Source organism: Ursus americanus, chromosome 17, assembly GCF_024610735.1.
Source record: "Ursus americanus isolate L20-20 chromosome 17, mUrsAme1.1.p, whole genome shotgun sequence".
NCBI classification, from domain to species: Eukaryota; Metazoa; Chordata; class Mammalia; order Carnivora; family Ursidae; genus Ursus; species Ursus americanus.
This window is the reverse complement of record NC_142143.1, coordinates 17584137-17602962: the sequence shown is the minus strand read 5'-3', so window position 1 is coordinate 17602962 and position 18826 is coordinate 17584137. Positions and strand designations below refer to the sequence as shown.

At 39.9% G+C, this 18826-nt stretch overlaps 1 protein-coding gene across 1 annotated transcript; it reads left to right on the top strand.

The window, feature by feature from the left end:
* Positions 1–48: 48 nt before the first annotated feature.
* On the top strand, positions 49–17673 carry HSP90B1 (heat shock protein 90 beta family member 1). The gene is made up of 18 exons (XM_045779431.2): positions 49–220; positions 1205–1307; positions 2150–2291; positions 2826–2942; positions 4001–4332; positions 8548–8659; positions 8873–8992; positions 9751–9867; positions 11910–12047; positions 12138–12215; positions 12332–12397; positions 12879–13148; positions 13372–13617; positions 14380–14516; positions 16118–16196; positions 16288–16443; positions 16709–16831; positions 17380–17673. The coding sequence occupies exons 1-18, from the start codon at positions 172–174 to the stop codon at positions 17407–17409; spliced, it is 2415 nt and encodes an 804-aa protein (XP_045635387.1). The 5' UTR covers positions 49–171; the 3' UTR covers positions 17410–17673.
* The last annotated feature ends 1153 nt before the right edge of the window (positions 17674–18826 follow it).

Genomic DNA, 18826 nt, shown 5'->3' with positions numbered 1-18826 from the left:
GTGTTTCCCGTCCCCCGCCCTCGAGAGGCTGGGGTGAAAAGCGGCCCGACCTGTTTGGGGGGTAGTGGGCGGACCGCGCGGCTTGTGGTGTGAGTGTCTGAGCCCCGTGGTGGGGGGTGGAGGCGGCTCCTGCGATCAAAAGGGACTTGAGACTCTCACCGGCCGCGCGCCATGAGGGCCCTGTGGGTGCTGGGCCTCTGCTGCGTCCTGCTGACCTTCGGTGAGTGATCCCAGAAAACCGGGCGCCCCCGGACGCCCCCACTCCTCAAGCGCGGCCTCTTCTCGAAGGTTCTGGGGGCGTTGAGCCTGGGAGGGGGATTACGGGGCCTCCGTTGAGCCGAGGGGAATCCATCCCCTTTCCTCGAAAGAGGCTCAGGGGAGTTCGCGCACTATACTTTCTGTGGAAAAGAAAAACGAGAACCGAGAACATTTAAATCCCTTGCAGATCTCCTAGTATTCGCGCTTAGAGGTCTCGACCAACTTGGGGTGGGGCGCCTCTCGGGCTCCGGGTCCCCCGGGAGCCTGCGGGTGCCCGTTCCGGAGGACTTTCGCCAGACGCAGGATCCTTTGGCCCTCTGAGCTTGGGGACCCCCGCATCCAGTCTGCGAGTCAGAACGCGGGTTTCCTTTCTTAGGTGCTGGACTGCGGAGTGTGGGGCCCTGAGTCAGAAGAAAGGCAGTGTCAGCGTGTTAGCTTCACTTTTGCTCGAGCTTCTTAACATCTCAAAATCTCTTTACTTCTCTTCCCTCGCTCAGTTGGGCCCGATTTCAGTTCCTCTCGCCAGTGGTTGCACAAATTCTATTTGTATTCCGACCTGCGATATTGAAGGTCTTAAGTTTCGGCATGGTCAGTTGGGAGGCCTTGCCTCGGCCTGCACGCAACACGTGTGACTGTAGAAGGGACCTGGTATCAATCTGCTAAACTTTATTTATAAAGCATCCGAGGGCCGCTCTTCGATCGAACGTGGTGGCAGCCTCCGCGTTTCAGAATCTACTGGAGGACTCAGTATCTGAACTTAAATAAGAAATCTACCAAGTTGGGTTTACACTGGGTCTTTAAACTAATGGATCCATTCTTCCAATCCCACCTCCCATATTTACCACCTGAATTTTGCAACCCCTATTCTTGCCCCGTTTGATTGTATCTTCTAAGAAGTACTGGAAGCAACGATGGTTTAAGAGTTTTCTGGTGTCAAATCTTTCAGGGTCAGTCCGAGCTGATGATGAAGTTGATGTGGATGGTACAGTGGAAGAGGATCTGGGGAAAAGTAGAGAAGGTTCAAGGACAGATGATGAAGTAGTACAGAGGTTTGTGTTCTTTGACTCTACACAGCTTAGCCCTTACGAACAGTAGAATATAGTGGCGTGTTATCTTTTCTTCAAAGGTCCAGATGACATGTAACACCCCAAATTTAAATATCCAAGAAATGGTCAAAGAAAGTGTTAGGGCTATCATGTTCATCCCTAAGTATCTCCAGACTTGCCCCTAGGAATGACTGGTCAGAATGGGTTGAATTTCTTTTGAAAACTATTTGGATAACTAGATGGCAGAATATAAGCTCTGTGACTTTCCTAAGACCGGTTGGTTTTATATTCAGTAAGTGTGTAAACTTAGCAAATTTTGTTTTAAGTAATCTCTGCCCCCAGTGTGGGGCTTGAACTCCTGACCCCTCACACGGAGTCACATGTTCTACTGATTGACCAACCAAGTGCCCCTAAACTTCGTAATTTAAAAAAAGATTTCCCTCAGTTGAGCAATGTTTTCAAATTTGGCCCCTTGGGACTTAAATTGACAATTTTGTAGACCACTAGAGGCCAAAGCTTCCCAGGCAAAGAGGCAGTACCACGTTCGAGGGAACATATAAATAAGTATGACCTTGCTTTTTATTTTTAGTAGAGGAAAGTCAGGTTTTTTTCTCTGACAGTTTTAAGAACTGAGTGTTACAACTCAGTGCTAATGTGGTAAAGTTTTACTGTGGCAAAATAATAGAAATAGTGGATTAGTAATATTTTATAATAGGTTTCCATTTTACCCTTTTAACCCTTAAGACAATCTCATGAGACCACTGTGCTTTCACCACATATCCTGTGTTTTTGGAGGGAACTAAGCAAGCAATGCAGTAGTTGATCAACTTTTTTTTTTTTCTTAGAGAGGAAGAGGCTATTCAGTTGGATGGATTAAATGCATCCCAAATAAGAGAACTTAGAGAGAAATCAGAAAAATTTGCCTTCCAAGCTGAAGTTAATAGAATGATGAAACTTATCATTAATTCATTGTATAAAAATAAAGAGGTAAGCAACATGTGGTTTGGGCAATACTATTTTCTCTCTGTGCAATAGCATACTTGTTTACCTTCATAATAAATTTATGTAGGAATTTCACGTAAGTAGTTATTAGCACAGTTTATATACCCAGTATGTATAAAAATTGCTTCTAGATACCTGTGGGGGTGGTGGATAGACATTTTCCTTTTGTCCTTTCTGTTCCAAATATGTTTATAGTCTGCCAAATAGTGTTGAGGACAGTCACAGAAACTAAGCCCTTTGTGTTACAGACATAAAGATATAAAGATCACTAGTATGAGACTGGAGTGTTACTACTCTTACCAGTTCAGGTATCCCTTGCAGTTGCTAAAGTCCTATGTGTAAAGAGCTGTACCTTCCTTTACCAAGAGAGTAAAGTCACTCCCGTACCATAAGTTTTATTTTTTAAACAAGTGCTTTTTCAGAGTACAGAAGAGAACTAAAACGAGTTTGACATTAAATTTGCTGTTTTATATATCTTGAGGCTAATTAAAGTGTATGTTAAATCTGGCTTCCATTTAGATTTTCTTGAGAGAACTGATTTCAAATGCTTCTGATGCTTTAGATAAGATAAGGTTAATATCACTGACTGATGAAAATGCTCTTGCTGGAAATGAGGAACTAACTGTCAAAATTAAGGTAAGCTTAAAAGAGCTTTCTTTTTCTTCTAAAACAAAAAGAATCCTTAAGAGATAGGGAATCTCTATCAGTCAAGATAGGCCAGGTTATGCTGCAGTAACAAATAACCCCTAAGCCTAGGGTCTTAAATTGGGGTTTGGCAAAATACAGCCTGTGGGCTGAATCCAACCTACTTTTTTTATAAATAAAGTTTTATTGAAACACAGCCATGCCTGTTCATGTGTTAGCTATGACTGCCTTTGTCCTACATGGTGGGTTTGAGTAGTTGTGACAGAGACCATATGGCCCACACACCTAAAATATTTACTCTCTGGCCCTGTTTCAGAAAAAGTTTGCTAACCCCAGGATTAAATTATCAACCACAGGCCACTGTGGCCTTTGCTTCGCATCATCCTCACTCCAGGACACAGGCTGATTGAGTAGCCACCATGTGGAGTGTAGTTTGTTGCCATGGAGAGCTTGGAGGGTCTCCCATCCTTTAAAGCCTCTGGTCTGAAAGCTACATTCCTGACTCCCACTTGCAGCTTATTGGCCAGAACCAGTCACATGGCCTTAATAACCAAAAATGAAGGAAGCGTATTCCTGCTATGTTTCCGGAAGACAGAGAGCTGAGAATATTTATTGGAGAACATTGATCACCACAGATTCCAAATATAGAAGTCATTCAAGTTGTGAACCTTTTTATTTTCTATGAAAGGAATAGGCACAACCTAAAATTTTATTTTTCTTAAATTTTTTTCTTCAAAAATAATTTGTTTTGTTTAGGTCTATCCCTGCGCTTTGATGTTTGGACCAGTCTGTCTTCTTTATATTGATACTTTCTCAAATACACTGAACTTAAGATTTTTCTCTATAAAGAAAGGTGCTTGCCTGTAAGGTGCACATTTTCTGAAAAGGCCATGAGATACTAAATGGTGGAAAATGAACCCAGTTTAGTTTTCTGTATTGGAATTGAGGTGGCCCAGAGCTGGTAGTTTCTGAATATATAGCTCAGGATTTACTTGTCATACTGTGAGTATTAAGCAAATAAAACTATCCTGTTCTTGTCTTGCTTTCAGTGTGACAAGGAGAAGAATCTGTTACATGTCACAGACACTGGTGTAGGAATGACCCGGGAAGAGTTGGTTAAAAACCTTGGTACCATAGCCAAATCTGGAACAAGCGAGTTTTTAAACAAAATGACCGAGGCGCAAGAAGATGGCCAGTCAACTTCTGAATTGATTGGTCAGTTTGGTGTCGGCTTCTATTCTGCCTTCCTTGTAGCAGATAAGGTTATTGTCACGTCAAAACACAACAACGATACCCAGCACATCTGGGAATCTGACTCCAATGAATTTTCTGTAATTGCTGACCCAAGAGGAAACACTCTAGGACGGGGAACAACAATTACGTGAGTATTACTGATTCCTGATAAGAAGTATCCGTCCTAGCGAGGATCTTGACTCTGAGCAAACCACTTATTCTGGGCTTTCATTCCTTGCCTATAAAATTGACCTGTTCTCATCACTTGAGGAAATATTTTGAGGACCTCCTAAGGGCCAGACACACAGAGTTATAATGGCCGCTATACATAGAGGGCAAAAAGTCAGAAGGGTTGGCTCTTCTAGGGGAGAAAGCAAATTGGAGGCCTCACGAAGTGGGTGGATGCAAGATTTCCAGGGAAGCAAGAGCTGGGAAAGAAGTGTCAGATCTGTGGAGGATTGTGGCTCCAAAGGCATGGAGGCACAGCACGTTCACAGGATTCAAGAAATTCGTCTTGGTTGGTGGCAAATCACGATAGAATTTTTTATTAGCTTTTTTAAGGTTTTCTGAAGATGAATATGGAGGGTGGCAGGACTGGATGAGAGGAGACTCTCAGGGTGACCATTGCAAATACTCAAGTAAGGTAGTAGCTGGTGCTGGCTGGGGACAAGTTGGAGAGAACAGGACAAATAAAGAACTTGAAGAAAGTTAATAAAAGTTCTTCAGAAGAAGATGTCTCCTCTGAGGATGGTTGGAAATTGTTGAATTCAAACTGGAATTTGGTTTAAGCCGGTGAATGTTACTTGTATAGACGAGGCACATCGCCTGCCCAAGGGCTCGTGGTGGTCATAGCACTGTGAAGTAGACGACAGCTTTTTGCCTTTTTGTTCCCCCAACAAATAGAACAAGATACTAACATTTGCTTAATACTTAGGGAATGATAAGTAAATCCTGAGCTGTATGAAGCTACCAGCTTCAGGCCACAACAAAGAAATCCCATTTCAGAGGTCGTTTGGCTTGCTCCTTGCCATGTGAAAATGTGCCTACAGCCTCAACTCTATTTCTTCGTTCAGTTTTAAGTTTTCTGAACATAAGAATTTTTAAGTATTCAGAATATAAGAAAGCATATATTTATCATTTTGACCAGTGTTCTTCACCCCAGAAGGTGAATAGTTCTGTCTTCATTTTCATAAATGTTCCTTTAACAAAGACTAATTAGATGAGTGCATTTTAGTACTTTTACTAACATTTCCCAATTTATCTTTCTCTGCCTTCGTTATTGACAGTCCTATCTCCTGCTCTCAATAGGAAGCATCACTAATAGTTACCCCAGTGCCCTCTCTGTTAGGTGTTAAAGGAACATAGGTAAGTCTCCTCTCTTAACTATAGTGAGATAGAAAACAACGTCCCAAGAGGGCTGATGTCTCAGGGTGCTGAGAAACAGGTGAGCTTGTCTAGATGGGTGCTGCGTGGAAGCAAACATGTATTTGCTCGACTGTTCCATTCCTGCAGCCTAACACTTGACTGACAGATGTTATTGGAGTGAATGAATAAGGGTAATCAGGACAGCTTTGTGCAGGTAGCATGAACAGCTGATAAGTGAGTGTGAAACCTCACAAGTGCTCTCTCTGAGCAAAATTGCCATTTTTCTTTAAGTCCTTCTACCCCAGCATTTATTCAGCAGATAATCGTTTAAGTGCCTATCACCTGCTAGGGTTAGGACTCCAGTGGAGAGTAAGACCAATGCGGTCGCTGCTTCCATGTGGCTTATTCTGGTAAAGAAGAAAAACATGAAATAATTTCAGAGTGGCAATTGCCTGAAAGGAAGCTAGAGGACGCTTCCCTTATCAGAAGGACTTTCTGAAATCGTGGTAAGTTAGGTTCAGCTCTTCTAGGCACAGTGTGTTGGAATGGCCAAAGGAAAGAGGAAAGAGAAGGCAAGAAAGTGATGAGGTCAAGGTCCCACCTTATATATATGATTTCATCTAATATTTGACCAATAAAACAAGCTATCAAACAATTTAGTTCCTACCTTCTCCTCCTGTTCCCACCCCTAAATTAGGCCCTACTATACTCTTATGAGAGATCTTGTGAGAATTCGATGGGATCATGAAATTAGCATCCAGTAAATGCTAACTAGTACAATGGCTTCTGTCCTTCCTACCGTGAGAGAGGTATTCTGCATTTTTCCCTAAAGCTGGTCGCTACTTCTGATCTGCTGCCTGCCTCCTCCTACCTCCTCAGAGGCTAAGCATAAATTAATTCCAACCCCATCTTTTAAAGTCAGTCTTTCCCACTCCCTCTTTCCCATCAAAATGTAAACATGTTCAAGTCTCAGTGGGGAAGGAGGAGAGACAGGTGGTGCTGCACCACCCCCCCCACAGTCAGGCATTTATGACTTTATCCACCACCTTTCCATTGAAATAAGTCACCAGTAATTCTTGTTGCTAAATCCAGTGGATCCTGGGTTTTTTAATTGACATTGCTCCCAGCAATAGATTTCCTTTTTTCCTTAGTTTTCCTCTTGTGTTTCCTACATAATTTGCTATCTACGTAACACCATCCGCTTCATACCTAGTTTCCATGACCCTGCATATCTTTTTGTTTCCTTTGCCTGTTGTTTAAATTTTGACAGTATCTCTCTTTCAAAGGTAACTTTCAGCCTTTTCTCATTATTTTTGTGTTCCTTGTGCAGTCTTCCTACCGTGATGGATTCAGCTTCCAGTTCTTGCTCAGAGTTCTCAAATCTCTATTCTTAGTCTGGATCAGGAGTCAGCTGCCTTTTTCCTAAGTGGCCAGCTAGTAAATATTTCAAGCGTTTGGACAGTGGGATCTGTCATATGTCACAACTCTGATGTTCTCGCTTGAAAGTGACCATAGACAGACAATACACGATGAGGTTGTGTCCCAATAAAACTTCTTACAGGTGCCAGCCATGGTTTGCCAGTCCTTGGCCTAGATCTCCCTACTGGGCTCTGCACTCATATATCCAGTGGCTTTTAAATACCTCTTAAGATGTAACCAGCTTGAACTTGGATCCACAACTGAACTTTCCTCCAACCCCACATCACCAAGATACGTGCTCTGAAACCAGAGACTTGTCCACTTCATTAGGCTGTGTCGTCATGTACTGTCTACCTCTTGGTAATGCTACTAGACTGTAAGCTTTTCGAGCAGGAAGGGACCCACGATACAGCATTGGCTCCACTTATTTACTGGGAGCACAAACCTCAAGACATGGGCTCCCCACTGTGTTTGAGGGTATGTTATGATGTGTTGTTTTTCATGAGTAGAGGCGGGGTTTGCAGAAGGACAATAAGGAAGAAGAAGAAACAATGCTGCAATTTTCAATATTAGAATTAGCTAAGCCACTGTTGTCCAGTAGAACTCTGGAAATATTCTTCCTCTGCACTGTCCAGGGGGGCAGCTACTAGGCACATTTGTCTATTGAATACCTAGAATATGGCAGTGCAACTAACAAACTAACTTTAAATTTTATTTACATAAGTAAAATGTGGGGCGCCTGGGTGGCTCAGTCAGTTGAGCATCTGCTTTTGGCTCAGGTCATGATCTCCAGGTCCTGGGATCAGCCCTGCATCGGGCTTCCCACTGCTTCTCTCTCTCTCTCTCCCCGCCCACCACTGCTCCTTCTCTCTCTCTCTCTCAAATAAATAAATAAAATGTGACTGACAACTACTGTTTTGGACAGTGGAGATATGAACAATAAGATTAATTTTATAGCTTTTTTAAGGAACATATTTTTATTAAGCGTTTGGTCTCTGTAGAAGAGACTTTTTTTTAGGTTTTATTTTTAAGTAATCTTTACACCCAACATGGGACTCGAACTCAAAACCTCGAGATCAAGAGTCACACACACCTCCAGCTGAGCCAGCCAGGTGCCCCTGGGTTTGCCATCTATGATCATCATTTGATTTCTGGAGTAACTTTCAGAGTGCATGTCATTCCATTTTTCTCCAGAATGTTTCAGTGCCTTCTTACCTTGAGCTAACTCAACATTTCAGTTCTTCAAATAAAAAAACTAAACACACACACACAAAAAAAACTAAACAAAAAACCCAACATAATTCAGAAGGTTAGAACATTTGCACTGTTTACTTGGAACTAAGGATATTTTCCACTCGAGGGACGCAAGGAAGATTCTTCCCTCTACCGTACTCATGTTTGGTATATTTAGCTCACAACCTGTCACTGGTGGTAAGAGTTTTTAACATGAAAAATGGGCCATCCTGGATTATGCCGAACTGCTGGCCGTTAGCTTTGTCTGGAAGGTATTTAGGTGAATTTATAATAAAATCTTTTAAAGCAAGCATGTCTTTCTATAAATGTCTTATTTTCCTTTCAGACTTGTTTTGAAAGAAGAAGCATCTGATTACCTCGAATTGGACACAATTAAAAATCTCGTCAAGAAATATTCACAGTTTATAAACTTCCCTATTTATGTGTGGAGCAGCAAGGTAAATCTATGTTGATAAACTTTGTATATGTTATGTGGGCACATATTTAAATATTCAACACTTAAAAAAACAGGTTCAGTGGTTCTTTCAGTGTAGGATACTCAGGGTTTTCTTATTGAAGGACCTATTTTTTGAGCTGTAATTGCGTTTCATATTCTCTAAATGAAATCAATTACTAAATAAAAGAATTTAATTGTAATTCTACTTCAACAGACTGAAACTGTTGAGGAGCCCATGGAGGAAGAAGAAGCAGCAAAAGAAGAAAAAGAAGATTCTGATGATGAAGCTGCAGTGGAAGAAGAAGAAGAGGAAAAGAAACCAAAAACCAAGAAAGTAAGTCTGGTTCATCTCCACACTAAAATATTGTTTAGGGCATATTCAAGAAAACACAGAACCCCCAGTGTGCACAGACTGGTCAGAGTTAAGTTTCCATTCTTCGAGGTCTTTTTTTCTCCAGATCTTAAGGCCATAGGCCTAACTAAGTTTATTTGCTAGTATGTATGTTTTCTGCCTGTGAGAAGTTTTAAGTAGCAAACACAGGTCATTTTTGTGCAGTTCTCTGAGTTCTATATATTGCCCAGGACTGGTGGCTTATCATGTCCTAAATTTTAAGATCTTAAAAATCTTTCTACATCTTTTGTCATCTAGATGTGAACCATAATATTAGCTCTCTGGCCTGTTCAGGTAGCAGAGTAGATGGAAGTAATGGTGGTAGGTTTGAGGAATATTCATTGTAAGACATTAGATTGCTGTAGGTCATGAAGTAGGAATAATTAATGTTCTGTCCTTCTAACCTCAAAACAAATATTTTCAAGAAGTAACATTTTAGCTAGTTAATAATGGAAAAAAACCTTTAATTGGCATTCTGTCAGTTATAATGGTAACCGGTTGCCTTCTTTTTGCATTACAGATCAGCCTTAAATGTTGAGAGAAATACTTTTAGATTTTTGATCCCATTGGCAGGAGCCTTAGTAGATTAGAAGTGTCTTGGTGGTTCCCCACATTAATTTGAACTGTCTTAAAGTTATGGTTCCCACTAGTGTTACTGTTGGTGAATGCTGTGGCTGACTAATCATATACCGTAACTTCAGGTTGAAAAAACTGTCTGGGATTGGGAACTAATGAATGACATCAAACCAATATGGCAGAGACCATCAAAAGAAGTAGAAGATGATGAATACAAAGCTTTCTACAAATCATTTTCAAAGGTAAATATTATTTTAGAATAATATGATGAACATTACTAAATCAAGAATGTTTTTAGATTGTTTTGTTAACTATTTCAACACAATTGGTTTCCTTTTTAATTTTGTATGTTATATATTACGTATGCATTTTAAGAATTTACTCTGAGAAGTAGCCTATAGGCTTCACCAGCTTGTCAAGGGGTCTGTGTTACAAAAAAGATTAACAACTATCTACATAGGTTGGTGGACGATTTCCATAAAACATAATATCTTGTATTGAATGGCTTTTAAGATTATTGGCTTTTTTTCCATTCAAGAATGAATGCCTTTAATTTTTAAAATTTTTTTATTTGATAGCTGACATACAATGTTACATTAGTTTCAGATGTACAGCACTGATTCAGTGTCTCTGTACTCTCCTGTGCTCCCCACAAGTGTAGCTACCATCTGTCACCAGACAACGCTCTTACGGTATCACTGACGATTCCCTGTGCTGTACCGTTTATTCCTATGACTTACTGATTCCATAACTGGAAGCCTGTATCTCCTACTCCCCTTCACCTGTTTTGTCCATCCCCTACCCTCCTCTCTGGCAACCTTCTGTATTTATAGGTCTGATACAGCTTTAGGTTTGTTGACTCATTTGGCTTTTAACATAACCTTTAAGGAGCCTGTGTACAACCTCAAACATTTATTGTGAGGTCATATGCTTAGGAATAATTATTAAATCTTTGTTTCCTTACCTATTTCCTTTTACTGATCCCTTTTAACTGTAGAATCCAAAACTAGCATTGATTAAGGTTGTTTCAAGTAAATATTTCCCCATACAGCATTTTGTACAAAATAAAATATTTAGCATGGCTAGATAAAACTTGATTTTCTATGGTCATGTTTGTTCTTTAATCTTTATTCCATCTTCTGGTTTGTTTCTTAACCTTTTGTTAACATCAACCATGCCTTAAGTTTTACCTCTTAAAACTGTCCCCTTGGTTCCGCCTCCACTTTTATTCCCATGAACAGCCTTAGTGTATACAAATGTAATATACTTTCCTCTAGGGCAGCTGTATTAGAAATGTAACGGGAGCTACAGATGTGATGCTAAGTTTTTTAGAAGGCACATTCTTAAAAGTTGAAACAGGGTGCCTGGGTGACTCAGTCAGTTAGTTAAGCATCTGTCTTCAGCTCAGGTCACGATCTCAAGATCAAGCCCCATGTTGGGCTCCCTGCTCAGCAGGGAGTCTGCTTCTCCCTCTCCCTCTGCCCCCCACTTGTGCTCACTCACGCGTGCGTTCCCTATCTCTCTCAAATAAGTAAAATCCTTAAAAGTTGAAACAGGTATAGTTAATTTTAATGTTTTATGTTTTACGTAAATTTTATATTTCATTTAACCCAACATACCCAAAATATTTTTATTTCAACATGTTGTCGTTATTTTAAAAATTAATGACACATTTTGGTGTTTTTTTTGCTGTTTGTTTTCTTGTACTGTATCTTCAAAGTCTGGTTGTCTGTGTTTATGCTTACCCATACATCTCAATTTGGATTAGCCACATTGCAAGTGCTTAGGACCCACTTGTGGGTACAGTAATGGATAATGCAGATCTAGGCAATTTGTTTTTATGATTTATTTACATACCTCATTATAGCCACTGCTATCGTCCATATCCCAATGAAAGAAATCCGTTCCTGAGAACTTTTTGTGGTTGAACAGTATACTCATGAAGCACTGTATATTGTCGTTTAGACAAGATGATTTTCTGCCCTGTTCTCTGACACGTGTAGAACCTAGACAATCCATTCTTCCCCGAGTTTAGGAGATCCAGTGATGTTACTGACGATCATCAGGGATCATCAGCAAAATCCCATGTCTAGCCAGTTAGAATAGCAGTCTTAACCATCTCTTATTTCCTCCATTCCTCCTCCCCACCTCTGCCTTTTGTTGGTAAGGGAACTTTTTTGTTAAATAAATGCTTAACTGAATGTGTACCACATAATAAATCACTTAGCCTTTGCACGGCCTTTTTCCGGTGCCTTTCGTACGACTAAACGCAATCTTTCCACAGGAAAGTGATGACCCCATGGCTTATATCCATTTCACTGCTGAAGGGGAAGTTACCTTCAAGTCAATTTTATTCGTACCTACATCTGCTCCACGTGGTCTGTTTGACGAATATGGATCTAAGAAGAGTGATTACATTAAGGTGAGTTTTTAAATTGTAAAAACTGAGTTTAGAATTGGAAAGTTTAATTTCCAGAAAGTGACTTTTTTTTTTTTTTTTGTCTCTGCTTAGCTCTATGTGCGCCGAGTATTCATCACAGATGACTTCCATGATATGATGCCCAAGTACCTTAACTTTGTCAAGGGTGTTGTAAGTATCTAAAGATAATGAGGAGGGGTCATTAAAAACGAGGGATGGAAATGGTTTGTTGGTTTGGTTTTTTTCCAGTTTCTGTTGCTCACTAACTTTTCTTTTGCCGTCTGAAGGTGGACTCAGATGACCTCCCCTTGAACGTTTCCCGGGAAACTCTTCAGCAGCATAAACTGCTTAAGGTGAGTGTCTCTGGGAAGAGACTGGCTGCTTTGCACTTTGGGCTTCAGAGGACAGGCTCCACTAGTGGGGTCACCAGATACTGACCCTAGTCCTTGGCTCTTTAGCTGAAGAACTTAATTTTACTCTGGAATTATTATCAAATCCTCAGAATCTGATTGTTTTTCCCGTGATATCTTATGAAAGTTTCAAACCGATAGAAAAGTTGAAAGAATTCTATAATAAACAACTATATAAACCCACTCTCTGGTCCAAAGGTAGACTATAAATGTTAAAGTGATCTTGTGACTATTTCCACTGACAACTTAGTTTCTGCAAAGTCTGACATAGGATTGCTCACCGTTCCCTGTCTCTTGATAAATGGCAATGACAATGCCCTGTTTTTGTATCTTTCACCAATACTTCTCTGCTGTCTTAAATATGGTAGGTTCTCAAAAGTTTGAGATGACATTCTCTAATAAGTTAATTCTTTAATTTTATTAGGTGATTAGAAAGAAGCTTGTTCGTAAAACTCTGGACATGATCAAGAAGATTGCTGATGAGAAGTACAATGATACTTTTTGGAAAGAATTTGGTACCAACATCAAGCTTGGTGTGATTGAAGACCACTCAAATCGAACACGTCTTGCTAAACTTCTTAGATTCCAGTCTTCTCATCATGCAAGTGACATTACCAGTCTAGACCAATATGTGGAAAGAATGAAGGAGAAACAAGACAAAATCTACTTCATGGCTGGGTCCAGCAGAAAAGAGGTGAGATGAACTCCCAACTGTCAGGCATCCTGGTATGTAGCCAGTTCTTGGGGGAAAAAATTGTAATGGTGAACTGGAGTCATTATGAGGCCTGGTCCATCACTGACAGAAAAGTCCTATTCTCTGCACCTTTTATTTCTCCACCTGTAAAATGTAGCTACTAGAGTGAGCAAGTATACCAAGGCTAGACTTGGAAACTTTATCACTTCCCTTCATTTCGTAGGCTGAATCTTCTCCATTTGTGGAGCGACTTCTGAAAAAGGGCTATGAAGTGATTTATCTCACAGAACCTGTGGACGAATACTGCATTCAAGCTCTTCCTGAGTTTGATGGCAAAAGGTTCCAGAATGTTGCCAAAGAAGGTGTGAAATTTGATGAAAGTGAGAAAACGAAGGAGAATCGTGAAGCAATTGAGAAAGAATTTGAGCCTCTGCTCAATTGGATGAAAGATAAAGCTCTCAAGGACAAGGTATTCTTCTGGAAATTAGAACTTGTGAAATTTTAGCATGTGCATCTTTTAAAAAAAAAAAAAAACTTTTGTCAACAAATTAAACTTTACATCTGGTTACATTGTAACCATTAAAAGTTATACAGAACAGTGTTTAATATTGTTAAATTTTGGTGAGGATGAGCTTAAAGTTTCTAAACTAGAGGGGCACCTGGCTGGCTCAGTTGGTGCAGTGTATGACTCTTGATCCTCTTGGTCATGAGTTAGAGCCCCTTGTTGGGCGTGGAGCCTGCTCTTTTTTGAGAGGGAGAGGAAGCGCACAAGCAGGGGGAGGAGCAGAGGGAGCTCGATCTCACCACCAAGATCGTGACCTGAGCCAAAGTCAAGAGTTGGACACTTAACACTGAGCCACCCAGGCACCCGTACTTTAAAAGAAAAAATTGTATAAACTACAAAGAATTAAAAGGATAATAGTGGTTATTCTGTATGTGGGTAATGTTCTTTGTTTCTTTGTAACTGAAACTTTTCTGTAGTTTAATAGTAGTTTAATACTGCTTTTGTAATAACTTAAATTTTTACTGGTGAAATTTGTCTTCTGTGCTTAAAAGGAGTTTATTTTTGACCGAAAAATTCAGATTATTAAATGACAAGAGTCTTCTAAGAATCTGAATAAGAGGTATTTTTATGACCTGCCTCTGTTTATGATCTTACGTGATGAATCCTTAGTTACTGAATGACCTTAACGGTTGGTATTTAAGTGTATCTCCCTTTTGGTTTCTTAAGATTGAAAAGGCTGTGGTGTCTCAGCGTCTGACAGAGTCCCCGTGTGCTCTCGTGGCCAGCCAGTATGGATGGTCTGGCAACATGGAGCGGATCATGAAAGCTCAAGCCTACCAAACAGGCAAAGACATCTCTACCAAGTAAGTATCCTTGGGAAGGGCCCTGGCAAGGTGTTGGTTCTTGTCCAAAGCCTTCCTTTAGCAGATGATGGCAGCTTCTGTGGAAAGAACTGATGTGGGTTTAGTGTCCAGCACTACTGCCGTGTATTAGATGACACAAGCTTACAGAGGGATTGCTCGGACATTAGACTGATAAAGGAGAGGTGTTGGGCTCATGATTTATTTTACAGTATTTTTATACACAAATGGAAATTTTCTTAATCTGTGACATACGTTGTTTTTATTTTTGCACTCAGTTATATGCTTGGCCTGGTATCTGGGCTTCTTTGACATTTTTAGATACTAATAGTTCAGAAGATGTTAACGACAATGATGTTTGTCAAATGAGTTCAGTCCTTTTTAACTGTCATCCCCCCCTTTCGCAAATAGTATGCCCCACAAAATAAAGGGGTAAAGGACCCATGAGGTAACAAGTTTATGAACTAAAGGGCTAAGTACTGGAGGTACACTGGGTCTTCAGTATCCTTTACTTCCAGGGAATATATAGGTCAAATTTATGCTTTAATGTCAGAGCAACGGTCTTGAAAATGACTTCTTCCCTGCTTTCATTCTCCCTTCTCCTCCCTGGAATGTCTTTTTTATTTGCTCCCTGATCATCGTACATTTCCCCAAGGCCTAGTTTAGGATTCTTCTCACAAGTGTAGTCTCAGTTGTCACAATTCCAAAACTCTGTATTTTTTTATATAAAGTGTATTTCATATTTAGCGAGACTCCCAACATAAAATGTTTCCACTGTAAAATGTTAAAATGGCATCTTGCTTACATGTCTTGCCCCCCTCAAGATTTAATAGATTATAAAATTGAGGTGGAAAACAGGTTTCTGCTTATATCCCAGTAGTAGCCATTATATAAATGTCCATTTGTTTCAGTCATTTATTAACAGGAAGTTACCTTCCATTCAACGAACACGCATGTACTGTGTCTATACTTGGTGGTCTAAGTAGACATCACTGCTGTCGTTCTGACATTCAGACCAGTCAGGATAACAGATGAAGTCGTAATCTTCTAAACTCTGCATCTATAACAGGTATACCAATAGGGATAGATGTAGTTCCTCTCTCTCCTCAGCTATAGGAAGGAGAACAGTTAGAACTGATAGCAGAAAACCAGACATTACGAAAGGTAGATTTAGAATGCACTGAGAACTGAGCTCCGATAAAAGAAACATTTTGTCCTGGAATCCTATTGGTGAAGGCATCATGGAGAAGGTAGTAATTGACCACGCAGAGGCTGCCTAGATGTTTCAGAACTCTGTGGGAGACTGAGCTGCAGTTAAGAAAATGAGAATAAATTCAGAGGGGATGAAGACGACCGTAAATCCGTTCATCCACTAACAAAGCTCTAGGCGCTTGAGATGCGTTTGTAAGTAGTTCCCTTCATTGCGCTCTTCCATCGCACCTTGCCCATCCCTATTTAAAAGGCAAAGCACGGTGTAGCGATATAAATGTTTTGATTTTTTTTTCCCCAAGCGTTCTCTGTAATTTGAAAAATGTGTAGGATGTGGGAAATGCATGGACCCTGAAATTTGATGTTTCTTCATGTTCATTTTTACCCCTTACCAGTTATTATGCCAGCCAGAAAAAAACATTTGAAATTAATCCCAGACATCCCCTAATCAAAGACATGCTTCGACGGGTTAAGGTGAGTAATATTGCAGCCCTACTCCTTTGGCTTTCAGTTGGAATACTTCGTACCTTTTAATATTAATCAGATGTCCCCTCTTCCATCCCAGGAAGATGAAGATGACAAAACTGTTTCAGATCTTGCTGTGGTCTTGTTTGAAACGGCAACACTGCGGTCAGGATATCTGTTACCGGACACTAAAGCATATGGAGATCGAATAGAAAGAATGCTTCGCCTCAGTTTAAACATTGACCCTGATGCAAAGGTTTGAAATAATTTACAGAATGTTTGAATTCCCCAGTGTCACACACTGCTAGAATTAATAAGAAATTCCCCTTTTATATCCTTTATTATTTTTTTAATCTGTCTCCCTTTGTTAGCTTGACTGTTAACTCTAATTAGCAGATTTACTCTGCAGTTCTGGATAAAACAGGAGTGAAGTTAATTACAATGTTATACATTTAAATGAACAAAGTGAAAATAGACCCAAGGTATTGGATCCCTTAATGAGCTCATGAATATTGTCTTAGGTGGAAGAAGAACCCGAAGAAGAACCTGAAGAAACAACAGAGGACACCACAGAAGACACAGAGCAAGACGAAGAAGACGAAATGGATGCAGGAACAGACGAAGAAGAACAAGAAACAGTAAAGGTATCGCAAGTCGAGAACAGGGCTTGCATTTTAATTCTTGGAAAATTAGGCAAACTTTTATTTTTAGTTCTGGCATTTGTGGACTGCATAGCTTCCAGAAGTCAGACTTCAGGAAATCCGCCAAAAAAATAGGCATGTAATATCAAATTCAAAGGCTGGAGCAAGTCCTTTTTTTCTCTAAATGAAGTGTACACTTTCATCTTCCCATTCCTTTTGTTCCTCTGTGCTAGCCATCCATTCTCGAGATCTTGTTAAATAGATGGTTTCTTAAGCCCATAAGGCTTCTGTATTTGCCGCCTGCCTCTGCCTTACCATATAGCAGCAGTAGGCCAGTTTTAAATTCTTGATTATTTCTGTTCAGGGGCCATTGGTCTTACTGTTGAGTTCTAAATTATTTTGCCGATTAATAGGTGAGGTTCTAGCCTACCTCTGAAATAGTGGAACTATGCTGGGCCTGTTTCAGTTGTTTTTTCCACACGTGAATCTTCTGTGAGCTAAGATTTTTTTCTGCTGGTTTTTAATATCTTCTGATTTTTCTCTTTTCACAGAAATCTACAGCTGAAAAAGATGAATTATAAATTATACTCTCACCATTTGGATCCTGTGTGGAGAGGGAATGTGAAATTTAAGTCATTTCTTTTCGGAGAGACTTGTTTTGGATGCTCCCCCCAGCCCCTTCTCCCCTGCACTGTAAAATGTTGGGATTTCGGGTCACAGAAAGAAGTGGGTTTTTTAGTTGAATTTTTTTTAACATTCCTCATGAATGTAAATTTGTACTATTTAACTGACTATTCTTGGTGTAAAATCTTGTCGTGTATAAAAAATAAAAAAGATCCCAAATACTCAGCGTCTTGCTTGTCTTCATAATGATTGTACATACTTGGCTGATTTTTTTTTTTTTTAATCCTGTGTTTTGGATTTTTTTCCCCCTTACAAAAGTAATTTGTACATATCACAGAAGTGTTTTTTAGATCTATTATTTTTAAAAAGTCACCTATATAGAGAAAAGACAATGTTCCTTACTAAAGAATTCCAAATAATAATATGCATATACTCCCTCTTCCAGGAGGTGGGGCTTAATTCTTTCCTTTTTGAAAGTGAGCTAGATTTAGTGGCTGTCCTCTAGAGTATGAAAAGGGGGAAATAGTAACTTTGTAGCAGAGAAACCTGGCAGACACTACCTTAACGTAGTGGTCAAGGTTAATATCCCCAGTGATGTCCTGTATCCCTGATAGGATATGGTAACAAGAGTACTGCCATCTCTACCAAACAAGGCAAAGACAAGACCAAGACAAACCCCGTAGCACAGGAACAGTACTCTTCAAAAGCTTCAAGGTCAAAACCAAGGATAGAAAGAGATTGAAGGAGATATGGCAACTAGGCACCTAATTGCCTGGGTTAACCTGATAAAATTTAGTCTGGAGTATAGTTCATGGTTCTTTGGCTTTGACCTGCGGACCAGCATTTGTGGAAACAGAGGGGACATGGGGGCTCTACTATCTTTGCAGTTTTCCTGTAAATCTAGAGTTACTCCAAAATAAGGCTGTCTTTCAAAACACCCATAATCCCACAACAGGTTAACTGCAGATACTGATGATCCTCAGCAAGCAATCACTTCTTTTGAAATGTATTATTTATGGAAGAAACGGGTTCTCTAAATTCACAAATGGTGGTCTATTTCTTAAATGGCTAGGGAGAGAAAACCTGAGTTGTATATTCAGAGATCACATGTGTAAGAGAAAACTTTACGGAAACCAATTTTATGTACTATAAATTGTTACTAGGGACTAGATTTTCCCGATAATTTAGGACCCTTTTCTGGGCTTCTTTTATTTCTGTTTGTTGTTATGTGTCCTACTTCTCCCCCAAGCTATTTTTCTAGGCTTAGTTTGCAATAATCACTTTGAAAGCTAATTTACTTGAATGTATGTCTTTTTAAAAACCTGTTTCTTTTCCTTTGTAAGAAATAAAATGGGAGGGGCGCCTGGGTGGCTT